The 20,664-nt window shown below is 47.2% G+C and overlaps 1 protein-coding gene across 4 annotated transcripts in view; it reads left to right on the top strand.

Annotated features, from left to right (window-relative positions):
• RPAP2 (RNA polymerase II associated protein 2) overlaps window positions 1-20,664 on the top strand; it is a 244,484-nt gene that overhangs the window by 162,289 nt on the left and 61,531 nt on the right. For all 4 annotated transcript variants that reach the window (XM_063939890.1, XM_063939888.1, XM_063939889.1 and 1 more), the window contains one exon: window positions 1,470-1,538. In XM_063939890.1, coding sequence (XP_063795960.1) covers window positions 1,470-1,538 — 69 coding nt within the window. The remainder of the gene's footprint in view (window positions 1-1,469; window positions 1,539-20,664) is intronic.

Raw genomic sequence — 20,664 nt, 5'->3', positions numbered from 1 at the left:
TGGTTGTTGGCCTTTCTTCCAGATGCTAAATTATATAGACTAGCAGATGTGCCCAGTTTCAATTGGGCAAAGGTTTGCTGGGCAGTTCATTTTACACCTTTTCACTTCCTTAGGAGTTGAATTTAAAAAAATCCCTGCTTAGTGGGTGGCTGCAAATAACTGTCACAGTTTTCAGCCAACCAGCAGGTCACCAGGCAGGTGCACAGGGAGTGTTCACCAACGGTCACATTTTCCAGAGCATAATGGTGATGCATTATAAATGACAGGCGGATGTTTAGCCACATAACTGATACAAAGCAACCAGTTACAATGTTTTTTTACTACAAATCTACAGACCAAGGCCTTTAATTTGGTATATGATGTGCCCTGCTCAGACAACGGGATCATAGAAATATGTCACTCATAAGTCATCCTTCTACTATTAATATATCCTATATAATAAAAGGCTAGTGCTGCTCCTAACCTCTATGGGGGGAATTTAAGTAGTGTGCTTGCTGGCGGCCACTAGATGGCGCCTGACAGAGCAGTTCAAGTGTTGCTCTGTTCGGACTCACATAGCTGCCGGTGCTAACATTACTGTTATTTTCCGTCATTTTGATGGGCTGGTAACTAATAGATTATAATTATATATTTATAATGTGCCACCATGCCCACAGTTCCAATACATGATGATGATGATGACGTTGCTTGTTTGTGGTGTGTGGAGATTTTGATTATTATGTATGCAGTATAACATTAGATGGCACAAAATGTATTTCATACATATACGCCATCTAGCGAATGTAGAATAACATGACCTCTTTAGAATATTCACAAATCTATGTACAATTTCCATTCCTCTACATTTCTTAAGGTATTTCATATGGTATGTGCCTCTGTTTTATGTCTGCACAATTCTGCTCTGTTAATAAATACTCTAGGCTTCTAGTGACTCCTGAAAATGTTCTTCAGTTGTATGACCATCAGGAATTATAATTTACATAGGAGAAAACAGTTTCTTCTCTAATTAGTCTTGTCGCAAATATCTTCAGTTCTGAATATTTCCTTGATCTTTTGCAAGAATTTATTTTTACTATAACTAGTGACTCTTATATCGGGGGTACTGCGGTAGCCAGCGCTTGGGATCCTGGCGCCCAGCATTCCGGTGCTGGGATCCCGACCGCGGGGCGAGCGCAAAACAGAGCCCCTTGCGGGCTCGCCAAGCTGCGGGCACGGTGGCGCGCTATGCACGCAACACTATTTATTTTCCCTCCAGGGGTGTCGTGGACACCACAAGAGGGAAAATAGGTTTGTTTGCCGGCTGTCGGGATTCCGCCGCCGGTGTGCTGAGCGCCGAGATCCCGACAGCCGGCATATCAAATGCCTCCCTTTTATATCTTGTATTTCAAGTTTCATAGTCATTTAACTGATCTGTGACCTAACATCTCTGTTACTCACTATTATTCAATTGTTTATTTTTTTTGTTTCAGATTTACGAGTAAGAATATTACTCATACAACTCCTGAATGGTCAATAATTGCGATTGTTCTTTTATCTGTGTAAGTATTAACCTTTTTATTTCTATATAACTAATTAAAAAGGCCATCACTAAGCTTCCACTTTGTAATTTTAAATTGGAGGACTAACCTTACTAAATATTCAATAGATTGCTTCCCTCCCTGTTTTGCAAAGTTACAGCTGCCTCTCAGTAGCTATAACAGCAGATGTTGCATCTCCTGGTTGCTAAGGGAAGCTGTCTGCTTAGGAAAAGCTTCACTTATTTCTCCCTTTATATGCACATCTAGGCACTTCTAGCATTGTTCCAAATGACCAGAAAAGTTTTGATGGCAACTGTGTAACTAGAATGGATGCTATTCATGTAATATAAATTAGACTTCAATGTTCTAAATATAATATTACAGGTTTGTCTGCTCCCTTATATCTTGTGTATAGTGCATGCAAGTATACTGTGTGTGTATGTATGTATGTATGTATGTATGTATGTATGTATATATATATATATATATATATATATATATATATATATATATATATATATATATATATATATATATATATATATACAGAAAGTTCAGCACTCACCGTAGCAAGCTCACTTATCCTCACAACCCCACTTCTGGGGTGGCGAGTGCTGTGGTTTTCTAGATTTGTTTGTATATTACGGGGTTAATTTTTGGTTAACTCTTATTAACCGTGGTCACAGGCCTTTTCATGCACCCCTGTGTAATCTCACTTGTTCTAAACCTGTGTCAGCTGCTCCTTAGTAATTTATCAGCCAGTGTCAGGTGACTAGTGTACCTTTAAAAGCCATAAGATGCATGGCAGATACACATTAAACCTAGTGGGCATGTGTGCAGTATATTATGTGTGATACAGTTGCCAGGTTTTAATTTTTGAGACTTTGTGATAGTGTAGGACCTGCATGAAGGTGGGGTACCTTGGCGAGCGGTATGCAGGCTTCCGTGCATTGGCCAATTCACTAACTAAACTCCCATCATTTATTTATTGATGTTGTGAGGATAAGTGAGCTTGCTATGGTGAGTGCTGAACTTTCTGTTTGTATATATTTGGGTTGGTGGCCATGGGCTGCATGCACCCCACCCTATGAGTGGTGAGTGCAAATATTGCACCCCGCCCCTGGGGTGGCGAGTGCTGTGGTTTTCTAGATTTGTTTGTGTGTGTGTGTGTGTGTGTGTGTGTGTGTGTGTGTGTGTGTGTGTGTGTGTGTGTGTGTGTGTGTGTATATATATATATATATATATATATATATATATATAATAGGATTTTAGTACCTACCGGTAAATCCTTTTCTCTTAGTCCGTAGAGGATGCTGGGGACTCCGTAAGGACCATGGGGTATAGACGGATCCGCAGGAGCTTGGGCACACTATGAAGACTTAAACTGGGTGTGAACTGGCTCCTCCCTCTATGCCCCCCCTCCAGACCTCAGCGAGAAAACTGTGCCCAGGAGAGATGGACATTTCGAGGAAAGAATTTATAAACACGATGAGTGTCATACCAGCTCACACCACGAACACACCGCAGAACGTGGCATTCAATAGAAAACCAGCCGACGGCATGAAAAATACACAGCCACATGCTGAGAGAATATGCAACACAACCTGTGTGGCAACACAACCAATAATAAGACACCGCATGCCATGGCATGAACAACGTCCGCAACAGTCTGACAGAGAAGAAACACCACTAGAGTGTAACCAAAAACAATAACTGCAGACACAGTACGCACTGGGACGGGCGCCCAGCATCCTCTATGGACTAAGAGAAAAGGATTTACCGGTAGGTACTAAAATCCTATTTTCTTTTTCATCCACTAGGGGTCACTGGAGTACTCTTGGGATATGGACGGTGTTAGCAAGGACTGGGCACTGAATATTCAAATTTCAGTAACTCTCCTCCCCTCCATACTCCCCGAATACCTCAGTGTTTTTTCAGTGCTCACATGGATAGGAGCACAAAGTGTGGAGTTCCACATATTCTACTTTTAGATAATTTTTTATACTTTTTTTCAATTACAATCCTTTCCCAGCTTAAACAAAAGCTCTGGGTCCAGGATTATAGAAGCTGCTGCGTGCAGCTCTTGGCGTGTCGGGCCTCACAAAAGAGCCCCCTCACAGCCACAAGCAGCTCAGCTAACAACAGCTGAGGCTGCAGAAGGGACTGGACGGCACTTTATCAAGAAGCCCCGTCAGAGCCCATGAGCACAGTGCTGCAGAAGAGAAGCCGACAAAAGGTATTTCTGAACGGTCAGTCACGCTGCCGCCCCGCCGTGTGGGGGACTATTACAACCGCCCCCCCCCCCCTTCCCCGAAACTACCGCTCGCCGCTGATGTCCGCTCCCCGCCTAGCAGTCCTGCGCACTGCGCCGCTGCTCTCCCCCTCCCTCCCGCTTCAGAGCTCCGGGCCGCGAACGGCGGCTGGCGCGGCTCTGTCTGCCGGGAGAGGGGAGACTGACCGCAGTCAGTGCTTGGGGAGGTCGCGCGGCCGGCCGCCGCTCAGAGAGATGCGCTGCAGGGCCGCTCCAAGCGCCGTTGAGCCGGGGTCTGTCCCTGTCACGGCGCCAGCTCAGCACTCAGAAAGGGCACGCTGGGGGGGGGAAGTTGCCGGCGGCTCTGCTCACTCAGACCGCGGACAGCGCTCAGTGCTGCCGCGGTCTGTCCCTAAAAACAGTCCTAGTAGTTACTGGGCTCATGCTGGACAGACAGGAGTTTCACTGCCCCTATTCCATGCAGCGCAACTGCAGGGGGGGGGGGGAGGGGGAGGAGTGTGTGCCCTCATCAGCAGCAATAGACTGCTTTTGCTAAAGAAGGCTGTATTGTGTTATATATGCATAAGGGCACGTTTTATAACATTCAAATGCAATATGTAGTATGCTCTGTGTAACGGACTATACGCACATGGCTGGAGGACATTTTTAACAATGCTTCCTGTTTCTTTTCTAGAACTTTCCTGTCCTACAACACTCTCCACCAGATGGCGCAGGGGTGTTAGTAGGAATTTTCACTCGTGCACTGTTCTTCAGCCATATACAGAATTTTACTGAGTCGTGGAATTTGTCTGGTTACATAATAGGTAAGGCGCCAGCAAAACCTCACTGCGCAAGATAGTGGGGATATTAACAGCCGGCCAGTGTTAATTTCACCAGGGCAGTGCGTCAGTCTCTGAAGTTTACGAGACCGAAGAAACTCTAATGCCTGATGGGGTACTATTTACTAGACGAAACAGAGCTCCGGTGTGTTTTCCGGTTTCGGAATCTCTTAATAAGATGTTAGTAGAAACACGGAAGAAACCAGATAACCGGGTTTCTATACATCGCCCGATTTAAGTCAAGTTGCCCATTTCCACAGTTTGTAACATCTACAGAATTCGTCTGTGTCTAAACTTACTCAAAATATTAACATTCCAGTAACAACTGCTACTACGCTTCAAGACCCGTCAGAGCGTAAACTAGAAGCTATGCTAGAGTCCATGTATACAGCAGCAGGAGTGTTGCTTAGACCTGGTTTGATTGCCATTTGGGTAACTAAGGCGCTAATGGTATGGATACCGAAACACAAGTCTGGTCTACATGACGATCACCTTATACTTCTCACAGATCACATCTGTGACGATGCTGGGTATCTAGGTACAGCTTCTACTGACGTCTGTCAGCTCACTTCTTGCATTTCCTCGTCGCTAGTTACGGCACGACAAACACTCTGACTGCGGTCTTAGCAAGCGGAGGCAGAGGTTAATAGAGGTATAGAGGCGTTACCTTACGGAACTACTCTGGCCCGGCCTTCAAATCCTTTAGACCTCAGCCCTTTCGAGGCCGTGGTAGAAGAACAGCCATGCCTAGTAGACGAGGTCGAGGACGTGGTTTTCAACAAACCAACACCTGTAATCAGCAAGCTAAGGTCACCCACAAGCCGGTGGCATGACGAGCTCCCAGCCCTTCTTGGATCTCCAGTTGTGGGAGCACGCCTTAAGATGTTCCAGTTGGCGTGGTTCCAGACTTCCACAGATGGGTGGATACGCAATTTAGTGTTAAAAGGTTACAATACAGAGTTCGACTGTCTACCGCCTCTGCGCAAGACAGGACTGCCTGTGTCGGACGACAAGAGGGCGGTTCTGCAAATTGCCATTCAGTCTCTGCTAGATTCAGCTGTTTTGATTCAGGTCCCTGTACAAGACAATGTCAGGGTTCTTATTCCAGTCTGTTTATGGTACCAAAGCCGGATGGCTCGGTCAGGCCAATATTGAAATTACAGGGCCTCAATCAGTACGTCATTTACTACAGATTCAAGATGGAATCTCTGCGGTCAGTAATTGCAGGTTTAGAGCCACAGGAATTCATGATTGCGCTGGATGTCAAGGATGCGTACTTACACATTCCGATTTGGCCACCTCATCAGAGGTTCTTGCGGTTTGCGATACGGCAGAACCCGTATCAGTTTCACGTTTTACCGTTTGGCCTCTTGTCAGCGCCTCGGGTATTCACCAAAGTGATGTCTCTGATGATAGCTCATCTCAGATCCTTAGGAGTTATAATAGTTCCGTACTTGGACGATCTGCTCATTAAAGCTCCGTCTCAACAGATGCTCCTCCAACATGCGTTGCTAACATACAATGTACTCGTTCAGCACGGTTGGATTGTCAACGTCAAGAAATCGCATCTAATTCCGTCTCAACGACTTCAATTCCTAGGTATGATTCTCGATACGGTAAATCAAAGAATTTACCTACCAGATCAGAAAGTACAGATTATTCGTCATCTGGTACAATTAGTGCTCAAGCCACGCACAGTCTCATTTGTGCATTCGCCTCTTAGGCACAATGATGTTGGCTTTGGAAGTGCTTCAGGTCGGAAGATTTCACTCGCGTCCTTTTCAACTGGATGTGCGCGCACAGTGGTCGGGCTCGCATCTGCAGATTCACCACAGGGTGAGGTTGTCGCCACGGACCAGAGTATCTCTACTCTGGTGGCTCAAAGTACACAATCTAACCGCAGGGAAACGATTCGACGCCTAGAATTGGATAATTCTAACGACGGACGTGAGTCTCAGAGGTTGGGGAGCTGTGGTTCAAAATTATCAGCTCCAGGGTCTCTGGGCAGATCACGAAAGATTGCGGTCTCTAAATGTCCTGGAACTCCAGGTAATTTACAATGGTCTACGACATGTAGTGCACATGCTCCGGTCTCAGACTGTCCAGGTGCAGTCAGACAACGCGACGGCGGTTGCATACATTAACAAACAAAGAGGAACGAGAAGCCACATGGCAATGCGAGAAGTAGCTCGAATCCTCATTTGGCCCGAGCCTCACCAAGTGATATTGTCGGCAGTGTTCATTCCGGGAGTGGACAACTGGAAGGCGGATTATCTCAGTCGTCGGGATTTTCATCCAGGAAAATGGGCATTAAATCCAGAAGTGTTTCACATGTTGGTCCAAAGGGGGGGTTACCCTCAAGTGGACCTGATGGCATCTCGCCACAATCACCAAACACCCCAGTATGTGTCCAGAACGAGAGATCCAAAGGCAGTGGCGGTGGATGCTCTCTCAATCGCGTGGCCGTACAGCCTCGTGTATCTGTTTCCACCGTTTCCGCTGCTCCCTCTGTTGCTAAAACGGATCAAAAGAGAGTCCGCCACAGTCATACTAGTGGCGCCTCGTTGGCCTCGGAGAGCTGGGTTTTCGGATCTCCGCGGATTACTCGCAGACGATCCTTGGCCGCTCCCACTATGTCCGGACTTGTTACAACAGGGACCGTTCCTTTACCCCGATTTAGCACGGCTGCGTTTGACGGGGTGACTTTGGAGACCGCCCTCTTAAGAAGAGAGGGCATTCCACAATCGGTTATACCAACCATGTTACGTGCTAGGAAGCCAGTTACGGCAGTTCATTATTACAGAATTTGGCGTGCCTATATAGGTTGGTGTGAAGCTCGGAAGTTTCCGACATCATCTTTCAAGTTATCCCGTCTTTTGTTATTTCTACAGACGGGGTTAGATGGAGGACTGCGTTTATCTACACTAAAGGTGTAGGTCTCTGCTTTGTCAATTTGCTTTCAAAGACGATTGGCTCTATTGCCGTCTGTACACACCTTTCTGCAAGGTGTCCTCAGAGTACAGCCTCCATTCATTCCACCTACAGCGCCATGGGACTTGAATCTAGTTTTAGATTTCTTACAGTTGTCATATTTTGAACCCTTACAGCAAGTGGATATTAAGTTTCTCACTTGGAAAACAATTTTTCTTCTAGCTTTAGCTTCGGCAAGGCGTGTTTTCAGATTTGGGTGCCTTGTCATGCAAGCCACCGATTTTGGGGTTTCACGATGACAGAACTGAACTTCGAACGAATTCCGTTTTATTGCCAAGGGTAGTGTCATCTTTTTCACATCAATCAACCAATGGTAGTTTCTGTGTGAACAGGTAATTCGGCAACTTTGGATGTGGTACGCGCATTACGCGTTTAGGTATCCCGAATGTTTACAGTTCGTAAGCCGGATATCTCTATCATGCTGCCAAGATGGGTTGGCCAGCTTCTAAGCAGACCTTATCCAGATGGATAAAACTGACCATACGTCAGGCTTACCTTCATGCTAGGTTACAGCCGTCTACATCGGTAACAGCTCATTCCACACGTTCTGTGGGAACTTCATGGGCAGCTGGTCGTGGAGCTTCTACGACGCAGCTTTGCCGTGCGGCTACATGCTTATCAGTGCACACGTGTGTGCGCTTTTACAAGTTTGATACGTTTGCGGCATCAGCATATAGCTTTGGCCGCTTAGTGTTACAGGTGCCAAACAGCTCTCCCGCCCACAGGGGAAGCTTTGGTACGTCCCAAGAGTACTCCAGTGACCCCTAGTGGATGAAAAAGAAAATAGGATTTTGGTACTTACCAGGTAAATCCTTTTCTTTGAATCCATAGGGGGCACTGGACGCCCACCCAGAGCAGTTTTACCTGGTTGTGGTAAGTTCAGTGGATCTTATGGTAACACATTCTCACCGATTTATCGGTTATGGTGTCAACTGGTTAGTTGTCAGTTACGTTATGTGTCAACTTTATTGTTGTCTGTTATGTTATAATGTTATAGGTAATTCTCCATTGTTCATCCTCTCTATCCTGTTCGCCTCAGGAAAAAACACTGAGGTATTCGGGGAGTATGGAGGGGAGGAGAGTTACTGAAATTTGAATATTCAGTGCCCAGTCCTTGCTAACACCGTCCATATCCCAAGAGTACTCCAGTGCCCCCTATGGATTCAAAGAAAAGGATTTACCTGGTAAGTACCAAAATCCTATTTTCTCATACGTCCTAGAGGATGCTGGGGACTCCGTAAGGACCATGGGGATTATACCAAAGCTCCAAAACGGGCGGAGAGTGCGGACGACTCTGCAGCACCGAATGAGCAAACAAAGGTCCCCAAAAAAACAGGGCATCAAACTTGTAGAGCATAGTAAAAGCGTTTGATCCCGACCAAGAATCCGCTCGGCAAAGTTGAACCGCCGAGACTCCTCGGGCATCCGCCCAAGAAGAGCCCATCTATCCATTAGAGTGGGCTTCCACCGACTTCGGTAACTGCAATCCAGCCGTAGAACGAACATGCCAAACCGCATCACAGATTCAGCGTGTAACAGACTGCAGAACGCAGACTCCCAAACTATGTTGGGAACATACCAGACAAAGAGAGCCTCCGTTTCTCCAAACTGAGCCAAGATCGGCAACCTACATACTCAAATCCCTGGCTAGATCAAGGGAATTTGAATCAGCTAATGCCTAATAAACCACCGGCATCAAAATAGGCTGATTTCTGCGAAACCCAGAAACCACTCTTGGTAGAACTACCAACCAAGTACACAATTCCTCTCTATCCACCTGAAAGATCAAACAAGGCACTTGTAAGACAAAACCACTACTTCCAACAACCGCCTTGCGGACGTCAAAGCCAATAGCATGACCACCTTCCAAGAGAGAAATCTTGTAAAGAAACTTATTAGGCTTGCATCCACACCGGCTAGTAAAGTATGGATAAGCACGACCTAGCTGAAAGTCTGCCATAGGAGCCTTCCTGGATACACACCAAGACACATAACTACTCCAACTACGGTGGTAACGCTTTGCCGTTAGTTCTCTCCTAGCCTGAAGAATGGAGGAAACGACTTCACTGGGAACACCCATTCGGCTTAGGATATGGCATTCAACCGCCCCGCCGTCAGACGCAGCCGCGGTAAGTCATGATACACGCCCTGATCTTGTTGTAACATAACCTCACTTAGAGTAAGAGGGCAGTAATCTTCTATGAGTAAACCCTGAGAAACTGGATAGCCAACCCTCACTGGCTAGACTGGATTCAAGAGGATCACCGGAACCCTTTGATTCTCTTACGCTTACCATCGTCAGAAAAGTGAAAGTGGAGAGGCCACATATACCGACCAAAACCACCCACGGTGTCACGAGGATGGCCACTGCTATATCTTGAGTGTCCCTTGACCTGGAGCAATCCCCCTGAGGCCTCTCGTTGAGGCGAGACGCCAACATGTCCAATTGCGACACTCCTCAAAGACTTGTCACGTCCGGGAAAGCTTCCCGATGACGACTGAATTTTTCCCGGCTGGATATCGCGGCAGCAGAGGAACTCTATTTCACCATAATTTACCTCTGGAACGAAGACTGCTAACATAGCGGTAACCAGACTTCCCACTCAACTGCAAACTGTGCATCTTCCGCCATTGCTACTTTGCTCCTTGTTCCGCCATAGCGGCTTACTTGCGCCACTGCTGACAAGTCGTCTGGCAGAACTAACACGGGCAGAACACGAAGAATACGTTCGTCGAAAATAGCTGTTAATTCAAGAAAGCTTATAACAGACAAGCTTCCCAACCTGACCTTATCCTCCGGAAATACGTCCCTTGCAAAGGACTGCTCCCCAGCTTCAGAGATCTGTATTAGGACTATATTCCGGTGCATGTGAGACCCGGATCACACTTCCAACTGGTCTCTTGAACACCACTCTGGTATTAGACCTGCTCACCGGAAAAAAAACTCTTAGGCCGCACCCATCTGTTTTATTTACAGAACATATTGATGAGGTGTCACCTCAAAGCCAATCCAACTCTGGATCCTCAGACCTCTTTCCACAGGAAAAACACTGAACCTTAACCGGTCAGTATCTACACTGAAACCCACTTTCGACCTCTGCGTCGTTGGGAACAACAGTCAATCCTTGTGCCGAAGAACAGTCAGAGAGAAACAACAATTTGCACCTTGATACAGGGACAATCAGACAATGTCCTGAACCTGACGCACCTTTGTATGGCGTCGCGTACTACCTCCCCTTCCAGAGGGGAACGGCAAGATCTATTAGAAACAACAGTAAGGGAAACAAACGTAAGTCAGAAAGTCCCCCTGTGAATTCTATAAATAACTCACAGGTCCTAGTCTATTCCTGGACTAACTGAAAATTAGTAGACGAGTGCTCACCGGAGTGAGGACCAGCCCGATAGACTCAGCGACAAGAGATGGATGTAGTGGAAACAGAAACGACATCCACTTCTGCGAACCTAACAAGGCTGCAGAACACTTACCTTTTCACCTTCCACTATCTGCACAGAAAAGGAAAAGAAAAGAACGGTATTGAACCGGTTAAAACGACTGCATCCCACAAAAGAATGCGTCACCCACCGTTGTGAAGGAGGCTAACTCACGAAGTTAGACTTACCAGTGGTATCCGCCGAGATTGACTGACCAGAGGCCACACCAAACAGCTGTATACCTCCCACCAGCATCTCCCGGAGACATCCTCCGCATTTTTCCGGTCACACCTCCTGCTGTCACTTGGCAGCCTGCTGTAATGTTATACGGTAGAATAAACATAGGCAAGCCTACCCACTCTGGGTAGGGTGATTTTGTCAGATGCCTAACCGAACACAACACTCCCTCAAGTGCATGCAGTGCAAATACGGTCAAAGTATAGAAATAAAATTTAACTTAGCTGCCTGCGTATGATCCTTTGCGACCGGGCTCTGCGTCGACCAGGAATTGACTGTCATGATTTTCTCTCCGCGTTGTGAAGAGAAGAATATTTGGACTCCTTGAGAGGATCGAAACCAACTCGTCACGGCCAATCTAGAGCTTAAGCAACAGAGCGATCAGCACATGATAAGAATACCATTATTTCAGCATTCATGGATATACATCATGTAATACACAATAAAACACATATCCTAACTATGCATATATAACCTATATCTACATATATATACATATAGATATAACCTATACGCAAGTGGATTGTCCCGACCTGTCAGGTCTCTAGTGACAGTAATGTGTTGCGAATGTGTATGACCATGTACTGACATGCCCCCGATGTGGATCTACCAGGAACGTTATGGTCGACAGAAACTTAGTAAATGTCGACAGCAAGGAAAAGTAAGTGGGCAAAAAATACTAATAACAACGGAACCCCGAGGGGTCTGAGGGAAGCATATAAATACAATTTTGATAACACTCCCCCCACATATACCTATAAATATACATATATATATATACAGGTACAAGGCAATGACAGCCTGATAATTCTTTACCCAAGAAATACCGTTGATGCCGACAGGGCATCCACAAATGACTGTATCTTCCCTATCGTGTTTTAAGCACACAAACACCAATCTGCTAATACTTAATTTTCCGAATCAAGTATCGCCATGCACCAGCGAAGCCGTCGGTTATCCCCACAGCAACTCGTGACCAAGCCCTCACGCCTGCCGACATATGTCGACTAACCGATAGTGGGTAAACAAACAGGGAAACAGTGAAATTATGTATTACAACAAGGAATATGCGTCCATTATCAAACTTAATGCTATATGACACCCCTATAGCATTAAAACCACTGTGCCCCCCCTCCATCTTACTATACAGCGAGTCCTGGCGGGGATCTTGAAGAAAATGGTGCCGACTCCTCTGAGAGGGCTAAGCTCCGCCCCTTCTCGGCGCTCTGCAGCCGCTTATCATAAATATACTGGCTGGCCTCGTATATAGTGTAGATACACTATATACTATCTAAAACTGCCGTTCAGGGCGCCCCCCCTGCGCCCTGCACCCAGGTAAAATGTTGGTGTGTGGGAGCATCGGCGCGGGACCGCCGGTATGACTGGGGGTATTGCGTGTGGCGCCCGGGTCCCTGGAAGCCGGCAGCGGGGGAGAAAGGTCGCGCAGCGCGTTAACACGCGCTGGCGGGGGTCCGGGACACGGAGCCCCCGGCAGCGCCAACATAAAGCCTCTTGTTCCTCTCTATCCCCCGCAACGAAAATATGTAATATGCTGCTCAGAGCGCTCCCTCCCCAGCGCCCTGCACCCGTGGGAGCCAGCGGCGGGGGAGAAAAAGGCGCGCAGTGCGCTATCACGCGCTGGCGGGGGTCCGGGACACGGAGCCCCCCGGCAGCGCCAACGCAAACCCTTCTGCCCGCAAAAAAAAACAAATATAGTTTGCTGCTCAGGGTGCTCCCCTCCCCAGTGCCCTGCACCCGTGGATGCCGGCGGCGGGGGGGTCAAGGCGCGCTCTACCATGCTGGCGGGGGAATGAGACACGATGCCCGGGCACCGAACACACTTTCAAAGCCAGTCTAATTAAAAAACAACAGTAACCTGCCGCCCAGGGCGCTCCCCCCCAGCGCCCTGCACCCTGTGAGTGCCGTTGTGTGGGAGCATGGAGCGCAGCGCGACCGCTGTACCTCCGTTACTGATGTCTTCTGCTGTCACTGAAGTCTTCTGTTCTTCACATACTCACCCGGCATCTTTCTTCTGGCTTCTGTGAGGGGGTGACGGCGTGGCTCCGGGAACAAGCAGCTAGGCGCACCAAGTGATCGAACCCTCTGGAGCTAATGGTGTCCAGTAGAGATGAGCGGGTTCGGTTTCTCTGAATCCGAACCCGCCAGAACTTCATGTTTTTTTTCACGAGTCCGAGCGACTCGGATCTTCCCGCCTTGCTCGGTTAACCCGAGCGCGCCCGAACGTCATCATGACGCTGTCGGATTCTCGCGAGGCTCGGATTCTATCGCGAGACTCGGATTCTATATAAGGAGCCGCGCGTCGCCGCCATTTTCACACGTGCATTGAGATTGATAGGGAGAGGACGTGGCTGGCGTCCTCTCCGTTTAGACACTTGATTTACTAATTTTGGGGAGCATTAGGAGTACTCAGTAGTGTACAGTGCAGAGTTTTGCTGATAGTGACCAGTGACCACCACTTTTATTTATAATCCGTTCTCTGCCTGAAAAAAGCGATACACAGCACACAGTGACTCAGTCACATACATACCATATCTGTGTGCACTGCTCAGGCTCAGGCCAGTGTGCTGCATCATCTATATATATTATATATCTGTCTGACTGCTCAGCTCACACAGCTTATAATTGTGGGGGAGACTGGGGAGCACTACTGCAGTGCCAGTTATAGGTTATAGCAGGAGCCAGGAGTACATAATATTATATTAAAATTAAACAGTGCACACTTTTGCTGCAGGAGTGCCACTGCCAGTGTGACTAGTGACCAGTGACCTGACCACCAGTATATAATATTAGTAGTATACTATCTCTTTATCAACCAGTCTATATTAGCAGCAGACACAGTACAGTGCGGTAGTTCACGGCTGTGGCTACCTCTGTGTAGGCACTGGCAGCCCGTCCATAATTGTATATACCAGTGACCTAACCGTGGTTTTTTTTTCTTTCTTTATACATACATACTAGTTACGAGTATACTATCTCTTTATCAACCAGTCTATATATTAGCAGCAGACACAGTACAGTGCGGTAGTTCACGGCTGTGGCTACCTCTGTGTCGGCACTCGGCAGCCCGTCCATAATTGTATATACCAGTGACCTAACCGTGGTTTTTTTTTCTTTCTTTATACATACATACTAGTTACGAGTATACTATCTCTTTATCAACCAGTCTATATATTAGCAGCAGACACAGTACAGTGCGGTAGTTCACGGCTGTGGCTACCTCTGTGTCGGCACTCGGCAGCCCGTCCATAATTGTATATACCAGTGACCTAACCGTGGTTTTTTTTTCTTTCTTTATACATACATACTAGTTACGAGTATACTATCTCTTTATCAACCAGTCTATATATTAGCAGCAGACACAGTACAGTGCGGTAGTTCACGGCTGTGGCTACCTCTGTGTCGGCACTCGGCAGCCCGTCCATAATTGTATATACCACCTAACCGTGGTTTTTTTTTCTTTCTTTATACATACATACTAGTTACGAGTATACTATCTCTTTATCAACCAGTCTATATATTAGCAGCAGACACAGTACAGTGCGGTAGTTCACGGCTGTGGCTACCTCTGTGTCGGCACTCCGCAGCCCGTCCATAATTGTATATACCAGTGACCTAACCGTGGTTTTTTTTTCTTTCTTTATACATACATACTAGTTACGAGTATACTATCTCTTTATCAACCAGTCTATATATTAGCAGCAGACACAGTACAGTGCGGTAGTTCACGGCTGTGGCTACCTCTGTGTCGGCACTCGGCAGCCCGTCCATAATTGTATATACCAGTGACCTAACCGTGGTTTTTTTTTCTTTCTTTATACATACATACTAGTTACGAGTATACTATCTCTTTATCAACCAGTCTATATATTAGCAGCAGACACAGTACAGTGCGGTAGTTCACGGCTGTGGCTACCTCTGTGTCTGCACTCGGCAGCCCGTCCATAATTGTATATACCAGTGACCTAACCGTGGTTTTTTTTTCTTTCTTTATACATACATACTAGTTACGAGTATACTATCTCTTTATCAACCAGTCTATATATTAGCAGCAGACACAGTACAGTGCGGTAGTTCACGGCTGTGGCTACCTCTGTGTCGGCACTCGGCAGCCCGTCCATAATTGTATATACCAGTGACCTAACCGTGGGTTTTTTTTCTTTCTTTATACATACATACTAGTTACGAGTATACTATCTCTTTATCAACCAGTCTATATATTAGCAGCAGACACAGTACAGTGCGGTAGTTCACGGCTGTGGCTACCTCTGTGTCGGCACTCGGCAGCCCGTCCATAATTGTATATACCAGTGACCTAACCGTGGTTTTTTTTTCTTTCTTTATACATACATACTAGTTACGAGTATACTATCTCTTTATCAACCAGTCTATATATTAGCAGCAGACACAGTACAGTGCGGTAGTTCACGGCTGTGGCTACCTCTGTGTCGGCACTCGGCAGCCCGTCCATAATTGTATATACCACCTAACCGTGGTTTTTTTTTCTTTCTTTATACATACATACTAGTTACGAGTATACTATCTCTTTATCAACCAGTCTATATATTAGCAGCAGACACAGTACAGTGCGGTAGTTCACGGCTGTGGCTACCTCTGTGTCGGCACTCGGCAGCCCGTCCATAATTGTATATACCACCTAACCGTGGTTTTTTTTTCTTTCTTTATACATACATACTAGTTACGAGTATACTATCTCTTTATCAACCAGTCTATATATTAGCAGCAGACACAGTACAGTGCGGTAGTTCACGGCTGTGGCTACCTCTGTGTCGGCACTCGGCAGCCCGTCCATAATTGTATATACCACCTAACCGTGGTTTTTTTTTCTTTCTTTATACATACATACTAGTTACGAGTATACTATCTCTTTATCAACCAGTCTATATATTAGCAGCAGACACAGTACAGTGCGGTAGTTCACGGCTGTGGCTACCTCTGTGTCGGCACTCGGCAGCCCGTCCATAATTGTATATACCAGTGACCTAACCGTGGTTTTTTTTTCTTTCTTTATACATACATACTAGTTACGAGTATACTATCTCTTTATCAACCAGTCTATATATTAGCAGCAGACACAGTACAGTGCGGTAGTTCACGGCTGTGGCTACATCTGTGTCGGCACTCGGCAGCCCGTCCATAATTGTATATACCACCTAACCGTGGTTTTTTTTTCTTTCTTTATACATACATACTAGTTACGAGTATACTATCTCTTTATCAACCAGTCTATATATTAGCAGCAGACACAGTACAGTGCGGTAGTTCACGGCTGTGGCTACCTCTGTGTCGGCACTCGGCAGCCCGTCCATAATTGTATACTAGTATCCAATCCATCCATCTCCATTGTTTACCTGAGGTGCCTTTTAGTTGTGCCTATTAAAATATGGAGAACAAAAATGTTGAGGTTCCAAAATTAGGGAAAGATCAAGATCCACTTCCACCTCGTGCTGAAGCTGCTGCCACTAGTCATGGCCGAGACGATGAAATGCCAGCAACGTCGTCTGCCAAGGCCGATGCCCAATGGCATAGTACAGAGCATGTCAAAACCAAAACACCAAATATCAGTAAAAAAAGGACTCCAAAACCTAAAATAAAATTGTCGGAGGAGAAGCGTAAACTTGCCAATATGCCATTTACCACACGGAGTGGCAAGGAACGGCTGAGGCCCTGGCCTATGTTCATGGCTAGTGGTTCAGCTTCACATGAGGATGGAAGCACTCAGCCTCTCGCTAGAAAACTGAAAAGACTCAAGCTGGCAAAAGCACCGCAAAGAACTGTGCGTTCTTTGAAATCCCAAATCCACAAGGAGAGTCCAATTGTGTCGGTTGCGATGCCTGACCTTCCCAACACTGGACGTGAAGAGCATGCGCCTTCCACCATTTGCACGCCCCCTGCAAGTGCTGGAAGGAGCACCCGCAGTCCAGTTCCTGATAGTCAGATTGAAGATGTCAGTGTTGAAGTACACCAGGATGAGGAGGATATGGGTGTTGCTGGCGCTGGGGAGGAAATTGACCAGGAGGATTCTGATGGTGAGGTGGTTTGTTTAAGTCAGGCACCCGGGGAGACACCTGTTGTCCGTGGGAGGAATATGGCCGTTGACATGCCAGGTGAAAATACCCAAAAAATCAGCTCTTCGGTGTGGAGGTATTTCACCAGAAATGCGGACAACAGGTGTCAAGCCGTGTGTTCCCTTTGTCAAGCTGTAATAAGTAGGGGTAAGGACGTTAACCACCTCGGAACATCCTCCCTTATACGTCACCTGCAGCGCATTCATAATAAGTCAGTGACAAGTTCAAACACTTTGGGTGACAGCGGAAGCAGTCCACTGACCAGTAAATCCCTTCCTCTTGTAACCAAGCTCACGCAAACCACCCCACCAACTCCCTCAGTGTCAATTTCCTCCTTCCCCAGGAATGCCAATAGTCCTGCAGGCCATGTCACTGGCAAGTCTGACGAGTCCTCTCCTGCCTGGGATTCCTCCGATGCATCCTTGCGTGTAACGCCTACTGCTGCTGGCGCTGCTGTTGTTGCCGCTGGGAGTCGATGGTCATCCCAGAGGGGAAGTCGTAAGCCCACTTGTACTACTTCCAGTAAGCAATTGACTGTTCAACAGTCCTTTGCGAGGAAGATGAAATATCACAGCAGTCATCCTACTGCAAAGCGGATAACTGAGTCCTTGACAACTATGTTGGTGTTAGACGTGCGTCCGGTATCCGCCGTTAGTTCACAGGGAACTAGACAATTTATTGAGGCAGTGTGCCCCCGTTACCAAATACCATCTAGGTTCCACTTCTCTAGGCAGGCGATACCGAGAATGTACACGGACGTCAGAAAAAGACTCACCAGTCTCCTAAAAAATGCAGTTGTACCCAATGTCCACTTAACCACGGACATGTGGACAAGTGGAGCAGGGCAGGGTCAGGACTATATGACTGTGACAGCCCACTGGGTAGATGTATGGACTCCCGCCGCAAGAACAGCAGCGGCGGCACCAGTAGCAGCATCTCGCAAACGCCAACTCTTTCCTAGGCAGGCTACGCTTTGTATCACCGCTTTCCAGAATACGCACACAGCTGAAAACCTCTTACGGCAACTGAGGAAGATCATCGCGGAATGGCTTACCCCAATTGGACTCTCCTGTGGATTTGTGGCATCGGACAACGCCAGCAATATTGTGTGTGCATTAAATATGGGCAAATTCCAGCACGTCCCATGTTTTGCACATACCTTGAATTTGGTGGTGCAGAATTTTTTAAAAAACGACAGGGGCGTGCAAGAGATGCTGTCGGTGGCCAGAAAAATTGCGGGACACTTTCGGCGTACAGGCACCACGTACAGAAGACTGGAGCACCACCAAAAACTACTGAACCTGCCCTGCCATCATCTGAAGCAAGAAGTGGTAACGAGGTGGAATTCAACCCTCTATATGCTTCAGAGGTTGGAGGAGCAGCAAAAGGCCATTCAAGCCTATACAATTGAGCACGATATAGGAGATGGAATGCACCTGTCTCAAGTGCAGTGGAGAATGATTTCAACGTTGTGCAAGGTTCTGATGCCCTTTGAACTTGCCACACGTGAAGTCAGTTCAGACACTGCCAGCCTGAGTCAGGTCATTCCCCTCATCAGGCTTTTGCAGAAGAAGCTGGAGGCATTGAAGAAGGAGCTAAAAGGGAGCGATTCCGCTAGGCATGTGGGACTTGTGGATGCAGCCCTTAATTCGCTTAACAAGGATTCACGGGTGGTCAATCTGTTGAAATCAGAGCACTACATTTTGGCCACCGTGCTCGATCCTAGATTTAAAGCCTACCTTGGATCTCTCTTTCCGGCAGACACAGGTCTGCTGGGGTTGAAAGACCTGCTGGTGACAAAATTGTCAAGTCAAGCGGAACGCGACCTGTCAACATCTCCTCCTTCACATTCTCCCGCAACTGGGGGTGCGAGGAAAAGGCTCAGAATTCCGAGCCCACCCGCTGGTGGTGATGCAGGGCAGTCTGGAGCGACTGCTGATGCTGACATCTGGTCCGGACTGAAGGACCTGACAACGATTACGGACATGTCGTCTACTGTCACTGCATATGATTCTCTCAACATTGATAGAATGGTGGAGGATTATATGAGTGACCGCATCCAAGTAGGCACGTCACACAGTCCGTACTTATACTGGCAGGAAAAAGAGGCAATTTGGAGGCCCTTGCACAAACTGGCTTTATTCTACCTAAGTTGCCCTCCCACAAGTGTGTACTCCGAAAGAGTGTTTAGTGCCGCCGCTCACCTTGTCAGCAATCGGCGTACGAGGTTACATCCAGAAAATGTGGAGAAGATGATGTTCATTAAAATGAATTATAATCAATTCCTCCGCGGAGACATTGACCAGCAGCAATTGCCTCCACAAAGTACACAGGGAGCTGAGATGGTGGATTCCAGTGGGGACGAATTGATAATCTGTGAGGAGGGGGATGTACACGGTGATATATCGGAGGGTGAAGATGAGGTGGACATCTTGCCTCTGTAGAGCCAGTTTGTGCAAGGAGAGATTAATTGCTTCTTTTTTGGGGGGGGTCCAAACCAACCCGTCATATCAGTCACAGTCGTGTGGCAGACCCTGTCACTGAAATGATGGGTTGGTTAAAGTGTGCATGTCCTGTTTTGTTTATACAACATAAGGGTGGGTGGGAGGGCCCAAGGATAATTCCATCTTGCACCTCTTTTTTCTTTTCTTTTTCTTTGCATCATGTGCTGATTGGGGAGGGTTTTTTGGAAGGGACATCCTGCGTGACACTGCAGTGCCACTCCTAGATGGGCCCGGTGTTTGTGTCGGCCACTAGGGTCGCTAATCTTACTCACACAGCTACCTCATTGCGCCTCTTTTTTTCTTTGCGTCATGTGCTGTTTGGGGAGGGTTTTTTGGAAGGGCCATCCTGCGTGACACTGCAGTGACACTCCTAGATGGGCCCGGTGTTTGTGTCGGCCACTAGGGTCGCTAATCTTACTCACACAGCTACCTCATTGCGCCTCTTTTTTTCTTTGCGTCATGTGCTGTTTGGGGAGGGTTTTTTGGAAGGGCCATCCTGCGTGACACTGCAGTGCCACTCCTAGATGGGCCCGGTGTTTGTGTCGGCCACTAGGGTCGCTAATCTTACTCACACAGTCAGCTACCTCATTGCGCCTCTTTTTTTCTTTGCGTCATGTGCTGTTTGGGGAGGGTTTTTTGGAAGGGCCATCCTGCGTGACACTGCAGTGCCACTCCTAGATGGGCCCGGTGTTTGTGTCGGCCACTAGGGTCGCTAATCTTACTCACACAGCTACCTCATTGCGCCTCTTTTTTTCTTTGCGTCATGTGCTGTTTGGGGAGGGTTTT

Source organism: Pseudophryne corroboree, chromosome 9 (assembly GCF_028390025.1).
Source record: "Pseudophryne corroboree isolate aPseCor3 chromosome 9, aPseCor3.hap2, whole genome shotgun sequence".
NCBI lineage: Eukaryota > Metazoa > Chordata > Amphibia > Anura > Myobatrachidae > Pseudophryne > Pseudophryne corroboree.
This window is presented reverse-complemented; position numbering and strand designations above follow the sequence as displayed.